The sequence below is a fragment of the Penicillium samsonianum genome, assembly GCF_028829775.1.
Source record: "Penicillium samsonianum strain IBT 33392 chromosome Unknown utg000005l_segment0_segment0, whole genome shotgun sequence".
Classification (NCBI taxonomy): domain Eukaryota; kingdom Fungi; phylum Ascomycota; class Eurotiomycetes; order Eurotiales; family Aspergillaceae; genus Penicillium; species Penicillium samsonianum.
Genome location: NW_026643263.1, coordinates 1,404,187 through 1,424,523, shown reverse-complemented (window position 1 = coordinate 1,424,523; position 20,337 = coordinate 1,404,187). Strand labels below are relative to the sequence as shown.

At 48.2% G+C, this 20,337-nt stretch overlaps 6 protein-coding genes across 6 annotated transcripts; 3 read left to right on the top strand and 3 right to left on the bottom strand.

The window, feature by feature from the left end:
• Positions 1 to 1,997: 1,997 nt before the first annotated feature.
• On the bottom strand, positions 1,998 to 3,522 carry N7471_009455 (O-methyltransferase family 2; the record flags this gene model as incomplete). Its single annotated transcript, XM_057282174.1, has 5 exons — positions 1,998 to 2,311; positions 2,369 to 2,835; positions 2,901 to 3,024; positions 3,075 to 3,201; positions 3,271 to 3,522. The coding sequence occupies 5 exons, from the start codon at positions 3,520 to 3,522 to the stop codon at positions 1,998 to 2,000; spliced, it is 1,284 nt and encodes a 427-aa protein (XP_057133057.1).
• A 720-nt stretch (positions 3,523 to 4,242) lies between these two features.
• Positions 4,243 to 5,643, top strand: N7471_009454 (uncharacterized protein; the record flags this gene model as incomplete). The annotated part of the gene is made up of 6 exons (XM_057282173.1): positions 4,243 to 4,416; positions 4,489 to 4,873; positions 4,940 to 5,057; positions 5,122 to 5,189; positions 5,256 to 5,286; positions 5,340 to 5,643. 6 exons carry the CDS (start codon positions 4,243 to 4,245, stop codon positions 5,641 to 5,643), a joined length of 1,080 nt encoding a protein of 359 aa, XP_057133056.1.
• Positions 5,644 to 7,502: 1,859 nt separating this feature from the next.
• On the top strand, positions 7,503 to 11,850 carry N7471_009453 (uncharacterized protein; the record flags this gene model as incomplete). Its single annotated transcript, XM_057282172.1, has 2 exons — positions 7,503 to 11,573; positions 11,695 to 11,850. 2 exons carry the CDS (start codon positions 7,503 to 7,505, stop codon positions 11,848 to 11,850), a joined length of 4,227 nt encoding a protein of 1,408 aa, XP_057133055.1.
• Positions 11,851 to 12,410: 560 nt separating this feature from the next.
• N7471_009452 (uncharacterized protein) lies at positions 12,411 to 13,933 on the bottom strand (the record flags this gene model as incomplete). Its single annotated transcript, XM_057282171.1, has 2 exons — positions 12,411 to 13,135; positions 13,189 to 13,933. 2 exons carry the CDS (start codon positions 13,931 to 13,933, stop codon positions 12,411 to 12,413), a joined length of 1,470 nt encoding a protein of 489 aa, XP_057133054.1.
• Positions 13,934 to 14,828: 895 nt separating this feature from the next.
• On the bottom strand, positions 14,829 to 16,839 carry N7471_009451 (MDR family MFS transporter; the record flags this gene model as incomplete). Its single annotated transcript, XM_057282170.1, has 6 exons — positions 14,829 to 15,145; positions 15,201 to 15,618; positions 15,679 to 15,990; positions 16,041 to 16,357; positions 16,472 to 16,571; positions 16,624 to 16,839. 6 exons carry the CDS (start codon positions 16,837 to 16,839, stop codon positions 14,829 to 14,831), a joined length of 1,680 nt encoding a protein of 559 aa, XP_057133053.1.
• An 897-nt stretch (positions 16,840 to 17,736) lies between these two features.
• On the top strand, positions 17,737 to 20,000 carry N7471_009450 (uncharacterized protein; the record flags this gene model as incomplete). Its single annotated transcript, XM_057282169.1, has 2 exons — positions 17,737 to 18,084; positions 18,135 to 20,000. 2 exons carry the CDS (start codon positions 17,737 to 17,739, stop codon positions 19,998 to 20,000), a joined length of 2,214 nt encoding a protein of 737 aa, XP_057133052.1.
• Between the last annotated feature and the right edge of the window lie 337 nt (positions 20,001 to 20,337).

Here is a 20,337-nt window from a genome sequence, read left to right as displayed (position 1 = left end):
GATGCAGTCTTCGAATAACACTGTCCCCATTCCATAACTCTTCATCTCCTCCGTTGCTCTTCTCCGGCATTCCTACCTGCTCTAATGCAAACGAAGCCGCAACAGATCCATAACAAGCCGCTTCAAGGATATTCCCCCTTCTTTGGAGGTATCCAATAGCGAATCCTCCCAGAAAAGTATTTCCAGCTCCAGTCGGATCAACCACTTTGACAGCCTGCTCTTCTCCCATACCCGCTTTGTAAAATGGAGGTAACCATTGAGAAGTGAGGTTACGCGATTGAACCAAGCAGCCATTTTCGCCAGCTCGGATAACAACCGCGCCTTTTCCTTCTGGGCCGACTCCGCTAGCTAGGAACTTCGAGCCCAACCTTTCGATCTCATATCTATCAGATGCAACCAGGGATTGTCCAAAGAATCCCATCAGCTCCAAGTGGTTTGGAGTAAACACGTCGACTAAACCTGCGGTTTCTAGACAGGCTTCGAGGTTTTCCGGTTTGCATGAAAGAGGGGCCGGTTCCCAGATAATCAATGGACGATCTAGTATACCCCCCTTCTCTCGAAGGGCGAGGATATTTGATATGCGTGTTTTCATATCCTGGGGACTAGCGAGATAATGATACACCTTCGAAGTTAGCAAGATAGTGCCCTGCAACTTGCTTTCTTGAACTGTAAGAACGGGCGTGGTGTACTTGAAATTCTTGGCTAGAAGACAAGTTAGCTCATTTTTGTATCTTATGTGCTCATTCCGTGAGCATGGTAAGAGTTTCGATTAATCAAAAAGTGGAAACAATCGGGGATAGAAGGGTAAATGAAAAGGAATTCCGCACGTCCGAATGTAGTATCTTGATACTCCAGTAAACCTCGAGTCGAGGGGCTGTCTGATTCTTTTTCTATAACCAGGCGTATATCCCAGCTATGTAAGTGCTCTGCAATGGCGTCTGGGAAGTCATTTCCGACATGGATCGGCCAGGCCAAGGAGCGGCTTAGTGGTGAGGGAAGAAACAGCCGAGCACCGAGAGTCGCTGGAAGAAATATGTCAGTTAGAAACCGGGTTGCTCTCGCTTCTCTCGCTCGATATACTTTGTAGTGCAGGCAAAACTAACCATAAGCTCCGGACCCTCCTAGTACATTGGTTAAAGGCTCCCGGTTGGGAAAACGAATCTCGTCAAGCACCACCAAGCCAAAGCTTGCGAATGAAATGCTGTCCATGTGAGAATGTCCCCCAACCCACTTTTCCATAACGGAATGTTTCTGGGGTTGAGACAAACAGGGGGACCGTGGGATTCGCGTATATTGCTTGGCCGATCAGTGGGCTTGACGGATGGAACGGATGGAAAGTTTAGGCTAGCCCGCTCAGGTGGGACCCGTGGACCGGGGGGGCTAACTTTGCCAGCCCCCCTCATCCCCGGCCCCACCGGCCCCCGGTGTCTCTTTCATGAGCAACAAATGCATGAACACATTATTTTTTATGCCGAATCAGTGAAAATGATATATACGCTTTGATAAGTTTCATTTGGCATTCAAGTAAAACCTTTTATGGTTATATCTTGCCATTCGAGTGCTCCAGCCTTCCAATTGGAATACATACCCACCCACACAGTGCAATTTATAATAAGTTAGTTCCCTACGTAGCCTCTATTTACTCCGTACGCCTAGTTCAAATGCAAGGTAAACTTTAAAAGCAGGTTGGAAGGGTCGATCGTTTCAAGTACCCATGGATATCTTGCTAATAACTTAGTAACTCAAGGGAAAGAGACCTCGATATTCTAGAAAGTGCGATTCCCAATAATTCCAGAAAGGGCATTCTATAGAACAAAGTCCTCTCAGAGCATGCTCTTTTGACCCAAAGCCATATTTAATTTGTCATGCTTATTAACACCTTTCCCAGGTGGGTAACCCGTCATTACTGTAAAGAAATCAGCAGTTGCCTAATTCGTAAAAATATGTAATCTATTGATCTTCCCGAGGTTCTCCCGAGGTATTCCTGTGAACTTTATTCATGCCAACTCGCATTCAATCAGACTCTCAGCACTATCCAGTGGGGTCCAGATTTTAGTAATTTTGAGGCCAACAGGCTCAATAACTTGATGCCACTGCTGTTCAGTCCGCTCCTTGGCAGCAAGATCCACCATCATTATGAGGTCCAGAGAAGTAGCCTGCCAGTGGGCGCCGGTATTGGGAATGACGTTCTCATTGATCAGCAACTTGCTGTATCCGGGTGTCATTGCAGCGACCAATTGTGACAGGATTTTCTGGCATGTCTCGTCATTCCAGTCGTGCAGGACAGAGTGCAAGAAATATACTCGCGCACCTACACATATGTCAGCTACTACCTAGGCAGTTAATGTTCGTGTGTCAATCCACTCACCCTTGATCGGCTGTTCCTGGTAGAAGTCGTGGACCATGGGCTTAATTGCTGGATTCAACGACTGAATATCTTTCAAAACGTGTGGCTGGTCCTGCAGGATCAATTTGCCCGGTGTGTTTGGCCACTTCGATATGAACTCCTCCAGATCGTGTCCTTTGTTTCCGCCAACGTCCACGATGAACACGTCTTCTTCGCCGGTCTTCGCTCCCTCGATGAGAGTTTGTACCGGGTAGAAGTTCCCATCCATCCAGCTGGGTCTGCCTTGGTGGTAGGCCGACATGAGATTGTTGAATTGAGCGCCGAGTTCGGGATAGTCGGGGTTTTTGCCATTAAGGAATTCGAAGAAGGGATAGTCGGTCTTGAATCCTAGGGTAAACGGACAGTCCGTTCCTTCGGTGGGACTTCGATAATCGTTTTTCTTGAGCCAGGCGGGCAGCGCATTGATTGCTGGAAGGGTGCATCCAGTACTACCGGCGAAAGATTAAGTCAGTATATCAATCGGAGGAGAACGTCCACGGATAGAGCGACCTACATGCACGGCCAAGCATCGTTGTACCGCTTAATAGCCAGTGCGGTAGTTAGCCCGTTGCGGCCATACTCATCCATACCAGTCTCAACAAAGACCCCCATTGTGGCGAGATGCTTCATGATACGGCCTTCGCAATGATGAGCGTCGTAATTATCTGATTTGGAAATTATCACTCACCGAGAAGTTCGGGTTCCGCGCCTGTTGTTGCTGCGAGCTCTGCCACCGTTTTAGGCTTGTCGGTCTGCGCTAATATGAAGAAGATTCCCAGATCGATGCAGGTCTCAATGCCGGCGAACGCGGTGGGCTATTACACAGAAACAACCAAATAAGCATTCTCGGTTCCCGAACTAAGATCTTCTTTGCTCTAACGCACCTGGGCCCAGCAGTATCGCAGCATGGTCTCCTGGGGTGTTTCCATTGCCTGTACGAGAGACCGGGCTGTCTCCAGGAGCTTCAGGCGCGCATCAGCGTCGCCATTGGTGTAAGCCTGGGAATGAGAATCAATTTCCTTTTGCAAATGCGCAAGTTTCTCCGGGGCGCTGGGCGTAGTGGCAACTTGAGGATCAATAATGGCTCCCGCATGGCCATTAGTTGCAGATCCGTTTGATACATCGATGACTGCCATTTTGAGCGTTGTTTGTGAACTTGAAACACCTCGAACGGAGAGAAAGTTGTAAAACTAGAACGGAAATATGGGCTATCTCCAACATCTGGCTATATAAGGGGGCATTGCGATCCATCTTAAGCGAGTGCAATCGTGTCTGGGTTCCACTATGGAGCACAAACATCATGAGATTATCTCACGCCTAGGCAATAATGAGACAAACTGTTGCAGACTAATGCTATTAAAGGTTATTGCGTTATGTGTTTATTACATTCTTTATCTATTCCGTCCCGTTCGGGGGCGAAAGAATGGATCCAATCCAACTAAATCACTTATTGGTGGATGATCGGGGATGATCGGACCGTGTCTACTAATTAGTGCATGCGGGTCTACACTATAGAGACAAAAACCTACACAATACGCCGGGATCAACGTGCTAAATCCACACGCGGTTACATCGGAGATGGATCGTGATGCGTATAACTAATGCATTGTGCCCCGTTATGTACGCTAGAGCAGGCCAACCAGATATTCATACTGTCAGTTCTGAGGGAGAAAAGTGGACCCGTTCTAACGAACAATATACTAACCTTGAAATGATCCCTGAATCAGACAATCCCCCTGTTTTTATTTTCTCTTTTTGCCGCTCAAACGCTCCTCGACTCCTTCGGATCTTATAAAGATTCTAGTTACTCCGATTGTAAATGGTGATTCCGATCTTGAGATAGACCACTGCCCGGTATGGCGGGTTCGATCAATGATGCCCCCAAAACGGGCAACAAAGGCCCAGAAATGATGGCGGTAATGTGGTCAATGACAACTCTTGCCACGTTGCTCGTTATCGCTCGTTTATGTGTCCGACAGCGAATGTTGCGCAACTTCGGGTTCGATGACTGGTTGATCGGGGCATCTATGGTGATTACCCTATCTGCTTCGCTTTCCTTTAACATACTGGTCCACGATTTCTGACGTCTGCGACTGCTCCAGATCTTCGGTCTAATTTTCGTTGCGACCACGACAGTCTCAGTGACTTATGGATATGGACAACACACGAGCAATCTTGGACCTAAGACCGCTGAGCTCGCTCTCATGTGGAATATGATCTCGTTCATTTTCGGAATTATATCATTCGCATTACCGAAACTCGCGGTTGCCGCACTACTCCACCGAATACTGAACCCAAATCTTATCCAGCGCCTCATAGTGTGGGGTCTTGTTTGTCTGGTTGCTGTCATTGCTCTTATCAACATCCTGATCTATGTTACCATGTGCAATCCACCACAGGCACTCTGGAAGACTTCGATGGTATTGAGTGGGGAGGCGACGTGTAGGGATGTTTGGATTCTTATAAATTATGCTACATTTAATGGAGGTGAGCGGTGTTATATGGGTCTCGTGATTCCCATGACAGTGACTGATTAACGCCATGCGTGAACAGCTTTCTCCGCATTCGTCGATCTTTTCCTCGCAGTTTATCCCGGCGTCGTTCTGTTCAAGCTGCAAATGTCATTGCGCAAAAAGATTGCATTGACTGCTGCGCTTGGTCTGGGTTCAATGTATGGAAATCTGGCAATTGATCCCTTAAAGTGCCCAAAAGCTAACAAGTACGGTCTATCCCAGTGCGGCTGCAACTGCAATGGTCAAATGTGCTCAGATCAAGGGTTTAGCTGATCAGACAGATCCAACTTGTTAGTTCTCTTTTCTGAGTTCGATCCCGACTTGCTTCCAAATGCTAACGCTGCTCCGTGAATCAGATAGCACTGTACCTCTTGTGGTTTGGACAAAGTAGGACATCCCATCTTCTGGACTATGTTGCTATCATACTAACAAACTTCAAGTGTCGAAGCCAATGTCGTTGTCATTGCCGCCTGTATACCAACATTACAACCGATGCTGGAACTTATTCTGAGAAAACTGAAACTCGTTTCGACGTCTAAGGGTCACTCCAAGCCATCATCTTATGCACAGCACAAGATATACGACAATCAATCCACTTCCCGGGCTCACGTGTCGAAAAAAGAAAGACAAACTCCATTGGGGAGAAAGGAGAGTCAGGAAAGCATCCTTAATGACTTAGAGCAATACCAAATACGGCGCACGGATGAGGTTTGTGTTGAATATGAGATGCAGCGACCGAAATAGGCATCTCGAAAATAGATATTTCATACTCACTACCAAAATTTAATATTCAAAATAATCAAATAATCTAAAAATTGGGTCATGAAAACAAAAGTAGTCTTTTTAGATGACTTTTTTTAGATATTTTCTCAGAATCAATCACGTTTCTGAAGTCATCATTGGTGAAAATGGTGAACATCCGGAAAATAATTGATTAATCCACAAAATAAAAGGATTCCCTAATCTCAAACGCTCACACGGCCAATGTCTCATCAGAGCCGACTAGTTCTAGCTAAGTTGGGATGCCAAGCTCGAGTCTAAGGCCGAGACATACCAAGGTTGAGATTTGGTTGCCTTGAGAAGAGGAACCCTATACTCAGGGGTAGGAATCGATAGCGTCTCCAACCTGTGCAACTCATACTTCGTGTTTCGGCTTATAATTCGGATGCGTAGTGAAACGCACTGTGAGTTATCTTGGGACTCTCCAGGATGAACGGAATGTACACGGTCGCCAATTTCCAAGCATCCACAGCCTTCGTAGCGGAAATGATACCCAACACACATTTGTAGTTCATATTAGTGGTTTGTGGGATTATACACGGAAAGACTAACCCTGGATGCTAATATTCAAAGAATTCAACCAATATGGGAATGGGTACTTAAGGTTAAGGGGAAAACAAGCAAAGGAGGAAAGTAGTATCTCTTTATAATATGACCAACCTTGGAAGTACTATTACTTGTTCATCATCTACGAAATACTATTCCCCCGCCATTACCCTGGATATTTCCTAGATGTTTGCTTTCCAAATACAGCCATGTACTCCCGTCGAAGGTGGTTTTACTTTCTAATTGGACAACAAGAGCTACATATACCAGTAGATAGAAATCTGCGGCGGCGCTAGTGTATGAGGGTGTAGTGAAAGAGATATAAACATTCGTAGACCTCGTCTTCGTAAGTAACCAGTTGGTTTGTGGGAGTAGATTGCCATTATGGCCCGAAGCTATAGGGGTATTAACGTGAAGTCGACTCTTGTTGAACATATTTTTCCACTCAGGTCTACTCTATGTGAGAATGCCTTTGAATATTGAACCCTCACGAAGAAAGTTTGTCCATTCTACTATATCTCCAAGGAGTCAACAATCAAGGTCTGTGGTGTCCCTGTGGTGTCCCTGTGGTCGGCACATGCTGATCTACACACTGGCCGCGCGCACCAGTCTGTCGCGAATGCCTTTGCCTACTATCCTGGTATGCCAGAAGAAGTGTACCTATAGGGGCTGTCGATTCGTAGTAAAGACATGGCACCTCCCCGTCTTAACGGGGCCATCAAAACTAGCCACGGATAGACCCGTGGACGCACGATCAATGGTTATACCAGTTATACTTTATTGCTGCAGACCTTATATTTCTACTCTTCCTTCTTTCTGTCATTCTGATTTTCAAGATGGGAGGAATACAGGCAGATATCGTATTGTTTACTTTTAATTTGGCTTTATCCATCGGGAATGTAATAAACCCTTTTTGCGAAAGTATATACGTTATCTGTCTGGCTTAATAGATCACTAACGTAGTCGCTAAGCCTTTGCCTAGGTATCTAGATAGCCTTAGACGGAAGAGATATATACTGTAATAAAAGAGATTGCACCACTTCGGGTCTAGTCAGATTGCAATCCGTGAGCAGCGTCCCATCAGCTTTGTCTAGTAGATAGGCATCCTAGTTTTCATAAGACTAGTGCCCTAATCCTAGGCATCCCAGTAGCAACAAGCCATCATTGCGTGCTTGGTTATGTAATTGCGACTGCCTGGAGAGCCTTTTGTAGTTATCAAATGTAGCTGCCGCTGAACTTCATTGCTATCATCAACTTTATAGAAACCAGAATTTTATATGTCCAATCTTATTTCATTTCTTGACTGGCCATGGGGCCAGTCTGTGGTCCAGGCTGGAGCAGCCGGTCTTTTCTTGGCCGCGGCCAGCGTTCGAGTCGCCCACCTCAAGTACCAATCTACCAAAGTCAATCCATCCGGGTTGCGAAGATGCAAGCTCATAGTCCTTACCATTTTGGTCACTTTGCGCCTGTCTGTTTTGGTTCTATGGACATTGAAGCCCTCGAGTATTGCCGCCCGGGTCACAGGTTCCGAATTCGTGGCTGGAATTGCTCTGCTGGTTCTGTCAGGCTATGAGCATGATCGATCAGTCGCGCCTTCAAATCTCATTGCCCTCTATCTTGGGGTGACTCTTCCTTTGGACATCTCTCAGACCAGGACGCTGCTGTCTCTCGATAAACCATCTAGTGGCCTGGCCTTGGAGACAACGATAGACCCAATTCCAACAATCTCCATCATCCTTGTTGTGGCAGAATCAATTGCGCTTGTCATTGAAGCCCTGCCCAAACGACACCTTTTGCTCGCTAGCCACCGTGATCTCAGTCCTGCAGACACCAGCGGCCCATATAGCAAGATATTTCTCTGGTGGATTAACCCTCTCCTATGGCGCGGCTTTTTCAACACTCTCACACCCAGCAATCTTTATTCTCTAGATTCAGCCTTGTCGTCCCAGCAGCTCGAAGCTAAGTTCCAGGGAGAATGGGAGCGAAAACGCAACGCGGGTTCAAACCGACTTTTGCGAGTGGTTTTATCAGCCCTTAAATGGCAAATCCTGGCCTCAGGTATACCACAGCTACTTTTGATCGGTGTTAAGTTCGTCCAGCCACAATTGATTCGGGATACTACGGATTTCGTGAACAACCCGATCGGTTATCAGGGTGGTTCTGGTTGGCGCCTGGTCAGTACATATGCTCTTGTATATATCAGTATCGCGGTCCTTGGTGCATCCGCCAAACATCAGATAAACCGATTCATTGTCAGCATTCGAGGCGGACTGATATCCTTGATCTATCAGAAAAGCGTGTATTTGAGTATCACCGAGCTGGAAGAGAAGGCTGCGTTAACCCTTATTTCCGCCAACATTGAGCGAATCACGACGGCTTTCGGCACTTTGCATGATACCACTGCAGCAAGTATCGAGGTGGTGGTCGCTTTATACCTTCTATACACTCAGCTAGGCCCTGGCTTCATTGCCCCTGGGTTTTTCTTCGGCTGTGCAGTCATCGCCATGGCCGTCTGCACACGGTTATTTCCCAAATATCAGGATATATGGATCGAAGCCATTCAAACTCGTACCTCTTCTACTGCAGCCATGCTGGGCGCAATCAGGAACATCAAGCTTCTGGGGCTATCTTCCGTTGTTGCTGATCTGGTGCAGCGCTTGCGGGTGCAGGAAAACCACATCGCACGCAAGATCCGTTGGCTGATTGTTGTTCAAGTGGTCTTTCAAAATGTCACCAGCATCGCTGCGCCGGTTTCCACATTTGCGATCTACATTCTCCAGGAACGATGCACGGGACAGCGATTGGACATTCCCACCGCGTTTGCTATCCTCTCGATTCTTCAGCTCCTGGAGCCACCGCTGATGATGCTGGTCCAAACATTTCCTGAGCTAGTGGCCTCTCTAGGATGCTTCAGCCGGATCCAAGAATTTCTTCTGTCTCCTTCACGACAAGAGCGTCGAATTTTGCAACCGGAGCCCCCCAGGCAGGTCGATGGGAATTTGACTGGTCAGAGAACGGACGATATCCTGGTCCTTCAGAATTCCTCTTTTGGGTGGGCGGACGAAAGCCTGGTGCTTCACAATCTTAATCTCCGCGTCAAACGAGGCTCCTTGGTCATGGTAGTCGGCCCGACAGGTTGTGGAAAGAGTACCCTGCTGAAGGGTATACTTGGTGAGACTCCCTTGTCGTCTGGGACCGTTTGGCTGTCGACCCCCTCGGTTGGATTTGCTGACCAAACACCGTGGACTATCAATTCAACAATCAAGGCTAGTATATGTGGGAGTTCATCTGAAAATGAGCCTTTCTATGGGGAGGTAATTCACTGCTGTGGCCTTTCAGCGGATCTGAGGAACCTACCGAACAAAGACCGAACCATAGTAGGAACCAATGGAATCGCCCTCAGCGGCGGCCAAAAACTCCGTCTTGCCCTAGCCCGGGCGGTATTTGCGCGGAAAGAACTCTTGGTTCTGGATGATATTTTCAGCGGCTTGGATGCGGATACAGAAGACGAGATCATTCGCAGGCTCTTCTCCCAGTCAGGCCCCCTGCGCTCTCAGAACACCAGTGTTGTTCTTGTCACCCATGCCGTTGCCCGCTTGCCACATGCTGACTGGGTCGTCGTACTGTCAAAAGATGGAACAATTGCGGAGCAAGGAACTTATGAGACTCTTGTTCAACAGACCGGAGGATACGTAGCTGGTCTCTCTGTTCGCTTCAAGGACAATTCCAGGAATGCCGAGGAAGCTAGCTCTCAGTCCGACAGCGTAGAAATACTGACAAAGCAGCCAGCAGTTGACATAACGCATGAAGAGGAAGAAGATGAGATCTCGGCTAAGTCTCCAGTGTCGAACATTGAAGATTGGAAGGCGATCACACATTATTTCGTTGCAGCAGGCCGATTCTCGATAGGACTCGCTTCTCTTTATAGTTTGATCTACGTCACCGCAATCAAGGCTCCTGGGCTGCTTCTTAACTATTTCGCCAGTCCGGTCGATCGCTCAACGATTGTATCTACCTCATGGTTCCTGGGGTCTCTGGGGTTGGCAGCCGTAATTTCCCTGCTTTCACTCAGTCTGCTGGTCTGGGGACAGTTCTTCAACATCATCCCTCGAGTATCGAACGGCCTCCACCAGCGGCTCTTGCAGACCGTATTGCTGGCCCCTTTGTCGTTTTTCACCTCCACTGATTCAGGCATAGTGCTGAACTGGTTCAGCAACGACCTCGGCGTTATCGACAATGAACTACCAGGAGTGCTGATTGGCACTATGCTGCAGTTAGCGATCTTTGTGATCGGGGCTGGTCTCATCGCAGTTTCATCATCGTACCTGCTAGCGACTATCCCATTTCTCGTTCTGGTCCTCATCTCCATCCAAAGATTCTATCTTCAGACTTCTCGTCAGCTCCGAGCCATGCGCCAGGAGCAACAAGCACCTCTGTACACCCACTTCCAAGAAACCATCGCCGGCCTCGTCAGCATCCGAGCCTTGGGCTGGATTGAGCCATTCTGCGCCCGAAACTCTGAGCTACTTGACAATAGCCAGAGACCCATTTATCTTCTGAAAACAATCCAGGTCTGGCTTGCACTTGTGCTGAATCTCTTGGTCGCTGGACTCGGAACCCTTTTGATTGGCACAATCGTCTCCCTCCGCGACACTGTTCATCCCGCCCTGGTCGGCCTGGGCCTGCTGAATATCATGAGCTTCAATGAGAGCCTCTGCGAATTGGTCCAACTTTGGAGCATGACGGAGACTTCCCTCGGTTCTCTCGCACGCGTACGCGAGTTTATCAATACCACCGAGTCAGAAGTCAAACTTCTAGAGACAGTTTCTCCCGCACCAACTTGGCCTCCTCATGGTGCAGTTGATATCAACAACTTCGCCGCCTCATACCGTGAATCTTCTTCACTCGTCCTCCAAGACGTCTCTCTTAAGATACAGCCTGGGCAGAAAATTGGCATCTGCGGCCGAACCGGTAGCGGCAAGTCTTCGCTCCTTGCTTCGCTCTTTCACCTCCTGGAATTCCGTCAGGGCTCTATAACCATAGATGGCTTGGACCTGGCTCTTCTTTCCCGCGAAGCCTTGCGCCAGCGGATCAACATCATTACCCAGGAGCCGTACTGGGTTACCTCTGAAACAGTGCGATTTAACCTCGACCCGTGGGGTGCGACGACACAAGATGACGAGATCTTGATCCGAGTCTTGGAAAAATGTCAGATCTGGTCTGTGGTCGAAGCGAAGGGCGGGCTGAGTGCAATCATGGCTGGGGACTTTTTGAGTCATGGCCAGCGACAGCTGTTTTGCCTGGCAAGGAGTCTCCTACGAAAGAGTAAGGTTGTGGTGTTGGATGAGGTGTCTTCGAGGTGAGTCTTGTGCGGTTTCTAGCCCCCAAACTGCAGGAGCTAACAATGGGACCAGTGTCGACATCCAAACCGATAGGACTATGCAGGCCATCATCCGAGACGAATTCTAGGGTTGTACTATAATCTCCGTTGCGCATCGTCTCAACACGATCGTCGATTTCGACCGCGTAGTTGTGCTCTATGAGGGGCGCGTGGTGGAGTCGGGTAAGCCTCAAGAGCTGTTGGCGCAGTCTGAAAGTATATTCAAGAAGCTATATGAGATGTGATGGTTAGGAAGAAGGCGTGCAAATAGGAATGGGAAGCTCAGCAGTATAAAATTTGTGTTGAAGTTGACGTGGTGATTGGTTTGAGTCTTAGCATTTGGAGTGGTCCACACGGCATAAAGACATATTGGGAGTGCAAATGTACATAAGGATTGGACTCATAATAAATAAGAATAGTCGGCCGCTTATGCGGCCTTGTCATGTATTTTTTTAGTAGTCTTCTCAGATAGTCTTCTGAGGTAGTCTTTTAAATGTCTGTTTTGTGGTCTTCTAGTTGGTCTTCTCAGTTAAACTTTTCAGAAGTCTGTTTTCATAGATATTTTTTTTTCCTTCTACGCAGCGGTATATATGCCAGGCGCTAAAACTCCATTTTTGGTAAATATGGGTGCCTTAATGCCTGGTTTTGGCCTGCAGGCTTGAATTAAGATAGAAGAATTAAAATATCTGAATTACTATTACAGTTGCCTTGCAGCTCTCTAACTAGTACTTTGTTCTCAATGCTATAAACTGATATTGACAATGAAGATATGGAGACCCTTTCCGCAATTCAGTGCAATTCTAACTCAATATCTGTCAAACTCAAGTTCAAGATCACGTCCAGTGTGTTGGTAAGCAACCTTTTCCCAGATCTGCAAGACCTCGTTGCTTATTTCAAATGCTTGAAGATCCCAATCACATAACCAGGTTACCTTCGCAACTCCGTCTGTGACTTCGTACCGAAACCCGAGCATATTTACGCCTTCTACCACTTCGATTTTCATAATGATCATTTTGGGCATCCGAAGAGCAGCCTTGCCAGCTGTTAGAAAATATTCATTGAAAATTTCGTGATTGGGCTTTCTGCGAAACCATCTGTTCCTGCGCTGCTCAGGGGGAACCCAATCGATATCAGTGTCATCCATTTCTTCATAGATTGTCGGGTCGATGGTGGAATGATGACCCAACGTCAGGATCTGTTCTGGCTCATTCTTTTCGAACATGCGAGTCCCACCTGGTGTTATGGGCACATAGCTCAAGGTCATCCTGTTTAGCTCTGGCCAGGAGGGAAGCTCGGCGTTATCCTGTGCAACCAGGGGCCAGAATACTTCTCTTCCGAATACACCTCGGTCCGCGTGGAGTCCGTACAGTCGTTGGGAAAGTTCGTGCAGGCGCGAGCTCAGCGGGTCTGGGTTTCCTTCCACCGTTGAGGTTGCTGGAGGATAAAACTCATCGGAAGGTTCGTTGAAGGGGAAGTCAAGGATGAGGTACGTTAAGCTGCGAGGCCACAGGGGAATAGAGTCTGCGAAGTCTAGATTTGCGGTTAGCTTGTACGTTGTCATGTACGAACCTTATGTAGCATACCTTTCCGGTGGCGATATCTGAGTTCTGGATTCCACGTGCAACGGTCATCCAAATAGAGCGTCAGATGGTCGAGTCGAGGCAACTTCGCCATAATGAGAGAACATGAAACAGGTTCGATTTTCCTCAAATTGTCTCTTCTGATCTGGCCTCCTGTGACCACAAGGCAAGTGACCAAAGGGACAGATGCGCATCTAACACCAACAAGTTTCTCGTCGAATCGGAGCCATGATCTCTCAAATCTCTTATCCAGAAAATCGTGGGACTCTCGCGCGCGCAACCGCCGCTCCTCCCAAGCCTCGGGGGTTTGGGCACTTTTATCGTCTGGGGACTGCGTCTCGATCAAAAGAGTAAAGACCTCATCTCCCCTTCTTGGCCATTTGGCTAGAGTATTGAAAAGCGACTGGATCGAGACTGTAAAGATCTCGCTATTGCGTCTCTGTTCGTCTTCATTTTCGTAGCGGCAGCGCGCGTCGCCATGATCATAGTAAGACTCCAGCTCAACAGTCAAGGCAATACTTCGAATCAGGCTTCTGGTTCTCACCCACGATCGGTGGTTGAAATCAGCCAATCGCTTACCCGTGGTAATTTGGATGTGTTCGAAAATCTGTTCTTCGAATATCCCCTGCCACTCGCGGTTGACGGTAGCATAGGGTGTCAGTTTGAAGTTCTCTTCCACGTCCGCTCCAGCGATGAGGTATTCGAAGATCATAAGTTTCAGCTCGGCTGGTAAAAGTGAAAAGGCCATATTTTCGTATGGAAAAGGTCTTCCTGGAACTCTTGGAGAAAAAGGTGTCGTAAGCCAGGAAAGTAAAAGCTGAAGAATGAATCGTGTTAGATTATCACCACTGGGAGGAGAGAGGGAGAAGAGAAAGAGAGAAAGGGGAGAAGCAAGATATATCTACTGTAACGCAAGTCTGAAACCTGAGGCATCGACGGGATCCTTCACACAAAGAAGAGGCTCAGGTCAAAGGGAAGGGGAGGGGGGTCAAACAACAAAACCTCATCAAACGCCGTGATTCACATAAGGCCTTTGTTTATAACTGTCAATTACTCCTTAAGGCGGGTTTCAGGACTAGTGCTACACCCGTTAGTACGTACCAAGGTCAAGCTGCCTCAGACACTCTTTAACCTTTCACTAACAAGCGATATCGCTCGCTTCTAGAGTAGTTTGTAGGTTCCGGCTACAGGTAGATATGCATTATGAACCGTATTACATCACTTAACGTGAAGTAAAGGGAACTTTAGGAACTACACTTGGTTTTATGGTCATTATAATTAATCTAATGATTTCACATAGCATAATAAGTCTCTAACCACCTTGCTAACTAGGTAGCTACCTAGGTACGTTGGTTTTGAAATCTATTATATAACAGAATTGGAATTTATTGGTTCAGATTTGTGGGGATACTTGCTCTTCTGGTCAAGAAGGTACGTGGCAGCGCTTTATTAAAAGTTCTATCTAATACATCTAATACACCCACTCGGTGAAAAAGAAAAGTCTGTACACCGAGCGGCAACTCTGGAACTCTAGACCCGACAACCTGAGTCGCGGAATGCCCCCCAACCCCCGGTGGTCTTCATCATTCTAAATCCACCACCAATATGCTGGCTCCTGTCAGACACGCCACATCTGGAGGCGTTTACGCAGCGCCACCAGCCGCCTTCTTCAGCTCGTCACTGTGGAGCTTCTTCCAGCTGCCAAAGAAGCCACTGACAGTGGCGACACCATAGGCCGCAATTGTAATCGCAAAGGCAGCTTTCAGACCAACCATGTAGGCATCGATGACGATAGAAACTTGCACGGGCGTAAAAGCTTCGTGGATTTGCGTTGCACCGGTCCCAATAACTACTGCCGGGTCGATCTCGGGGAGTTTTATGGCAATTGTTTCAAGCAGCCGATTGTTGAAGGCGCATTGTGCTGCTGCGAGGAAGAAAGCTCCGCCAACGGTTGTGAAGACTGGAACTACTGTTAGCAGACATCTCGTGTAAGCTACAGTAAATTAAGGACTCACAATTGACGATAGCTGTGGCCTGCGACATGTCCTCTGGTGAAGCATGGACTTGTGCATTTGACATGGCAATCTGGAATGTCCAGCCCGCGCTGAAACCAACAAGAATCTGATACCCAATCCACTTGGCAGTAGATGTTTCAGTACCAAAAGTATAGAATAGGCCACAGCCGACGGTTCCCAAAACGCCACCTATGGTCCAGAACAGAGGTACGATGCCGATTTTGGATAGCGCGAACCCCTGCACGATGGCAGCGAGGGTTAGCGGGATGATGAGTGCGAGCATTTTGACACCAGATCCGATTGGACTGCTGTTATAGACGCTCTGGAAATAGATCGGAAGATAGTAAAGGATGATGAAGTAGGCGCCGCCGAAGAAGAACATGTATACGGAGCCCACGGAAATGTAGCGTTTCGTGAACTACAGCCATTTCGCCATTAGTTCATATCAGAGCAGGATGAGACTTGCATCATGGCTTACCAGTCGTGGTACAATCATTGCACGTTCCTTCTGGTAGATCTCCCAAGCTACAAAGACCACAACGATCACACAAAAGCCGACCAGCAGTCCTATAACCTCGCTGCTCCTCCAGGAATGTGTTTGGCCGCCATACTGCAGCGCCAGGATACATGAAGTGATCAATCCCATCATAAGGGCCCCACCGACGAGGTCCATTTGCAAGAACTTCTCTTTAGGTGTAGCCTTTGCTGGGGCTGCGCTAATTGGGGGCTTAAAGAGCAAGAAGATCGTCCCGGCGGTTAGTCCCCCGATAGGCAAATTGATGTAGAAGCACTATTCAGTGGTCAGTGATAACTCTAATATTTCAATGCCTCTCATCTTACCCAGCGCCATGACACTTTGTCAGTGAAAGCGCCGCCAATGAGCGGTCCCAAGACCGCGGCCACGCCATAGGTTGCTCCGGTAAAGCCCAAAAGCTGTGGACGGTTCTCAGGAGGCGCAGCGAACCCAATAATCGTAAAAATCCCCACGCCAACTCCCGATCCGCCAAAGCCAGCGATAGCCCGGCCGACTATGAGAGTTGTAGGGTTTGGAGCCACGGCGCAGATGAGACTGCCCACTTCAAAAATCAATATGGCAACGAGAAACCAAAGCTTGATCGGAAAGTACTTATAAAACTTTCCCCAGGTTGATTGGAAGCCTGTAACAATTAGCGATTTCGTAATATCCAAGCATTCGTAGATGGGAAGAAAGGAGCGGCTCTGCGTGAAAGGTTAACATGCCATCCAGAAACGAATGTGTCTATATAACTAACCACCGCCATATGTCATCAAATAGGCTGACCCGTACCACGACACTCTGTTTAGGTCATGGAATTCGTCCGTTATCTTGGGAATTGCCGTGCCGATGATGGTCTAGTTATAGCGTTGGTCAGCTGTGTGGTGTATCGCGAAACGGGGGACTAACGTTGTCAAGTGCCACCAAAAACATGCCCAACATGAGTGAGCACACAACAGCAGCCAGGCGGGCACCATGCGGATATTCATCGGCAGCACTAGATTTTGCGCCGTCATTGGCTACATCCATGCTGCCTTGTTCTGAACTTGACGCAAGGGTAGACGAACGCCACGGAGGGTCTTGGGCCGTCGCCTGCTTCTCCGAGTCCATGGTTTGCTTGTCCATTGTTGAACAAGTTTGCAAAATGGTGATATGACAGGATTAAAGATTGACCCTTTCCACATCACGAAATACATAGCTTGTTTATGTATGTTGGCTTCGGACAAACTCCAGCCGCAACAAACAAACCCAGACAGACATGTCACATCTCCGGGCTAGACAAGGGGTGTCACTACTTTGTATAGTTCGGCCGAATCAAGCTCGGCCCCATTCAATCTTCATCTATAACCAAAGATTATACATAGAAAAGTCGTCTGCACAAAGTATGCCTTGTTTCCCTTTTTCTGCCGTCTAGCTAACAAACTGAGAAGGGGGAGACAATATCTATGAAAACAGACATCTGAAAACACTAACTGAGAAGAATCCGAAAAGACCACCAAAAAAGACATGTAAAAAGACATCTAAAAGACCATTTGAGAAGACTACCATAAAAGACTACCAAAAAAAGACCTGACACGGCCGCATAAGCGGGCGACTATTCTTGTGCTCATAAGGAGATATCTGATCAGTAGTGTGAATACATTGTATTAGTCTCAAGGACGGAAAATCCAGACCTTTGAAGAGGAACCATATCTTTAAGATACCGTGAACAGAAGAGTAAATTTGCATTGCTTGCGAGTTGAACGTTCCCTTGAGCCACCGAGCGTGGTACATATCTCGGCTGAATCGTCCGAAAGGTCGGTCGGACGAACGTCCATTGGTCAGCATGAACGTGCCCTAGCGCGACCGAGACAACATCTAGAGGCCTCGTCATCTGCAACCACAACAAAAAAGCGCCTCGGAAATCTCCAGTACTAATTATCTCGGTCCAAACTTCCTGATAGGGTATCTGTGTATTTCTGCGCTCTGCCAAAGGCTAGTCTCTCTTGCCGTGGTCGTAGCTTGCGATAGTCTGCCCACCAAATGATGAGGATTCCCTCGGACGAACCCCTAGCGAAGCGCAGAAAGGTTCGCAAAGGTACACACAGCTGCTGGGAGTGCAGACAGAGAAAAGTCAAGTGTACCTTTTCATCGCTGGATGATACTATCTGCATCACTTGCCATCGTCGAGGCACGAGATGCATCAGTCAACTAATGGACGGACCGGAAATGGCTGAGAGCGATACAAGAGATACTGAGCAAAACGCTACTACCAATACACGGCTAGTGGGCGATAGTGGTATCCGTTCTCAACCAGATGCTATTGTTGGCTGTTTACCACCGACTCCCTTTGCAATACATACAACACCGGCATCATCAGTGCATGGCAAAGTTAGTCAGTATCTTCATATACACGGCTATTTACTAATGATGTAATAAAGCAAAATGATGTGTCGAGTCGCCTACGGACTGAGGGATTACCATGCCAACTCGCGACACCTCAGTTGCCACCAACGCCCGCGTCCAGTCATGGTTCCATTTCGGAGGCTTCCGCATATCCGAATATCACTCAAGCCCTACGAAGTTCTCTCCCTCCTCAGAAAGACATTGAAATTCTGCTTGAAAACCTCAGCAGAATGTCCATCTTTTGCTACAAATCCAGTTTCAAGCTATGCAGCTCGAGCGAAATGGCTAAAGAACAATTACCAGTAGCCAATCTCCTGTATTCGGAAAGCCACCCAGTCTTGTTGGCAAGACAAATGTTGCTTTTCGCAGTAGGTTTGCAACACCTGTCTCCCACAAAAGCAATACCTGGCCTCACTAAGCCCCATCGCGTCATCATGGAGCAGCTAGCGGACTCGGCCATCAAGCTGGTGAATACGAATGACGTCTTGCTGGGCACGTTGGAAGCTCTCGAGAACCTCATCCTTGAAGGCATCTATCACATAGATGGCGGCAACATCCGACGATCCTGGATTACAATGCGCCGTGCTGTCATGACTGCACAGCTATTAGGCTTGCATCGACCAGGTCACTATCGCTTCAAAGTCGTCAACCAGCAGAACGATCTTGACCCTGCGGTCATGTGGGCCTGTGTGGTTTCCACGGAGCAATTTCTATGCTTACTACTAGGTCTACCCACAAGCACCAGCGGTGCGAGTTTTACAATCCCCCGGGCAACAAGTGCTTGTGTTGAGAGCGGCAACTTGCCTGTACTCATTCCGAATGTGGTACGCAAGATTATCGAACGGAATCAGATGCACGCACCCCAGGAAGCACTTGACATGACTCAAGAGATTGATCAAGAGCTCTTGGGGGTCACTCAACAATGGCCGCCTGCGTTCTGGCGGCCATTGCAATTTGCAGGTCTCGAAGTAGACTCAGCGGATGCCTTCTGGGAAACTCGACGAGCTTGGGACCATATATTTTATTACTCTTTAGTGAACCAGCTCCATCTGCCATATATGATAAACCCAAGACATATCTCGCAGAGGGAGTACTCGAGAATCGCCTGCGCAAGCGCCAGCCGTGAGATTCTGATCCGACAGATTGCGATCCGTACGTTCAACCCAATCACGGCCGGCTGTCGGATGGGCGATTTTGTGGCTCTGATTGCGGGCATGACACTGATGCTGGCCCACATCTTGAGCCACTCTAACAATGGTACGGAAAACCTGCTCGTACACCAGCGGGTTGGAGACCGGGCGACGGTGGAGCGGGCTCTTGAGTGCATGGAATCCATGTCGGAGCCGCATGAGGATTTCCTCACAGCGAAATGTGCTGCCCTTCTAAAGAATTTGTTGGATATTGAGGCGGGGCCTGCTGAGAGGCACTCGGATGGCGGTCAAGAACACGAGCAAAACATGTTGGTTGTCAAGGTGCCGTACGTGGGTACCATAAAAATTGCGCGAGACGGTCTTTCTATTATGCCCTTCGACACGGAGCAGGAACAAGTTCCTCATGAGGGTGTGACAATTGGTGGCTTTGGATCTATCCACGTCAGAACACCACCCGACTCCGACCATCGCACTGATGTGGTCACACCCGATGCTGCAGCCTCACGAGCAACCGCGCAGGTGGCGAGGCCATCATCAGCACGGAAGCACGGGCGACAGGTTTCCCAGGCCACGTCTGGAGATGTCTTCACACTGCCAGAAGCGACATTTCCTGATGCTTCTGCTGGCATGGAAGAATGGCTTTTCCAAGGCCTTGACACTGCCTTCTTTGATGTGCTGATGAGCGGAGCTGGGGAGCAGCCGCTGAACGGCACTGACACTGTAGGATGGAATTTTACAATGTCCCCATGAACGATGCTAATTAACGATTTGTTGACTCCCAGGAGCTTTCCTGACTTGCTTGGCGTGAGTGTTGATGCTGAGAGTCTTAATAATGGCTAAAGCCTAGCCAAACCCCCAAATATATACATCGCCCCGTATCCCTAAAGTGATATTCTAAGAATCCATGCTCCCAACCCATAACCACCAGCAGAGAACATGGGGATCAAATGAGCCAGGCATATCAGGATGAGTGGAGTGGTCCCCATTTCTACTCCGTGTGACTCGTCGACTCTTCGGCGAACCCGGCGCTCCCGTCGCTTTCCGTGGGTTCAACCTGCCAATCAAAAGGGCCCCACATGCCTAATCG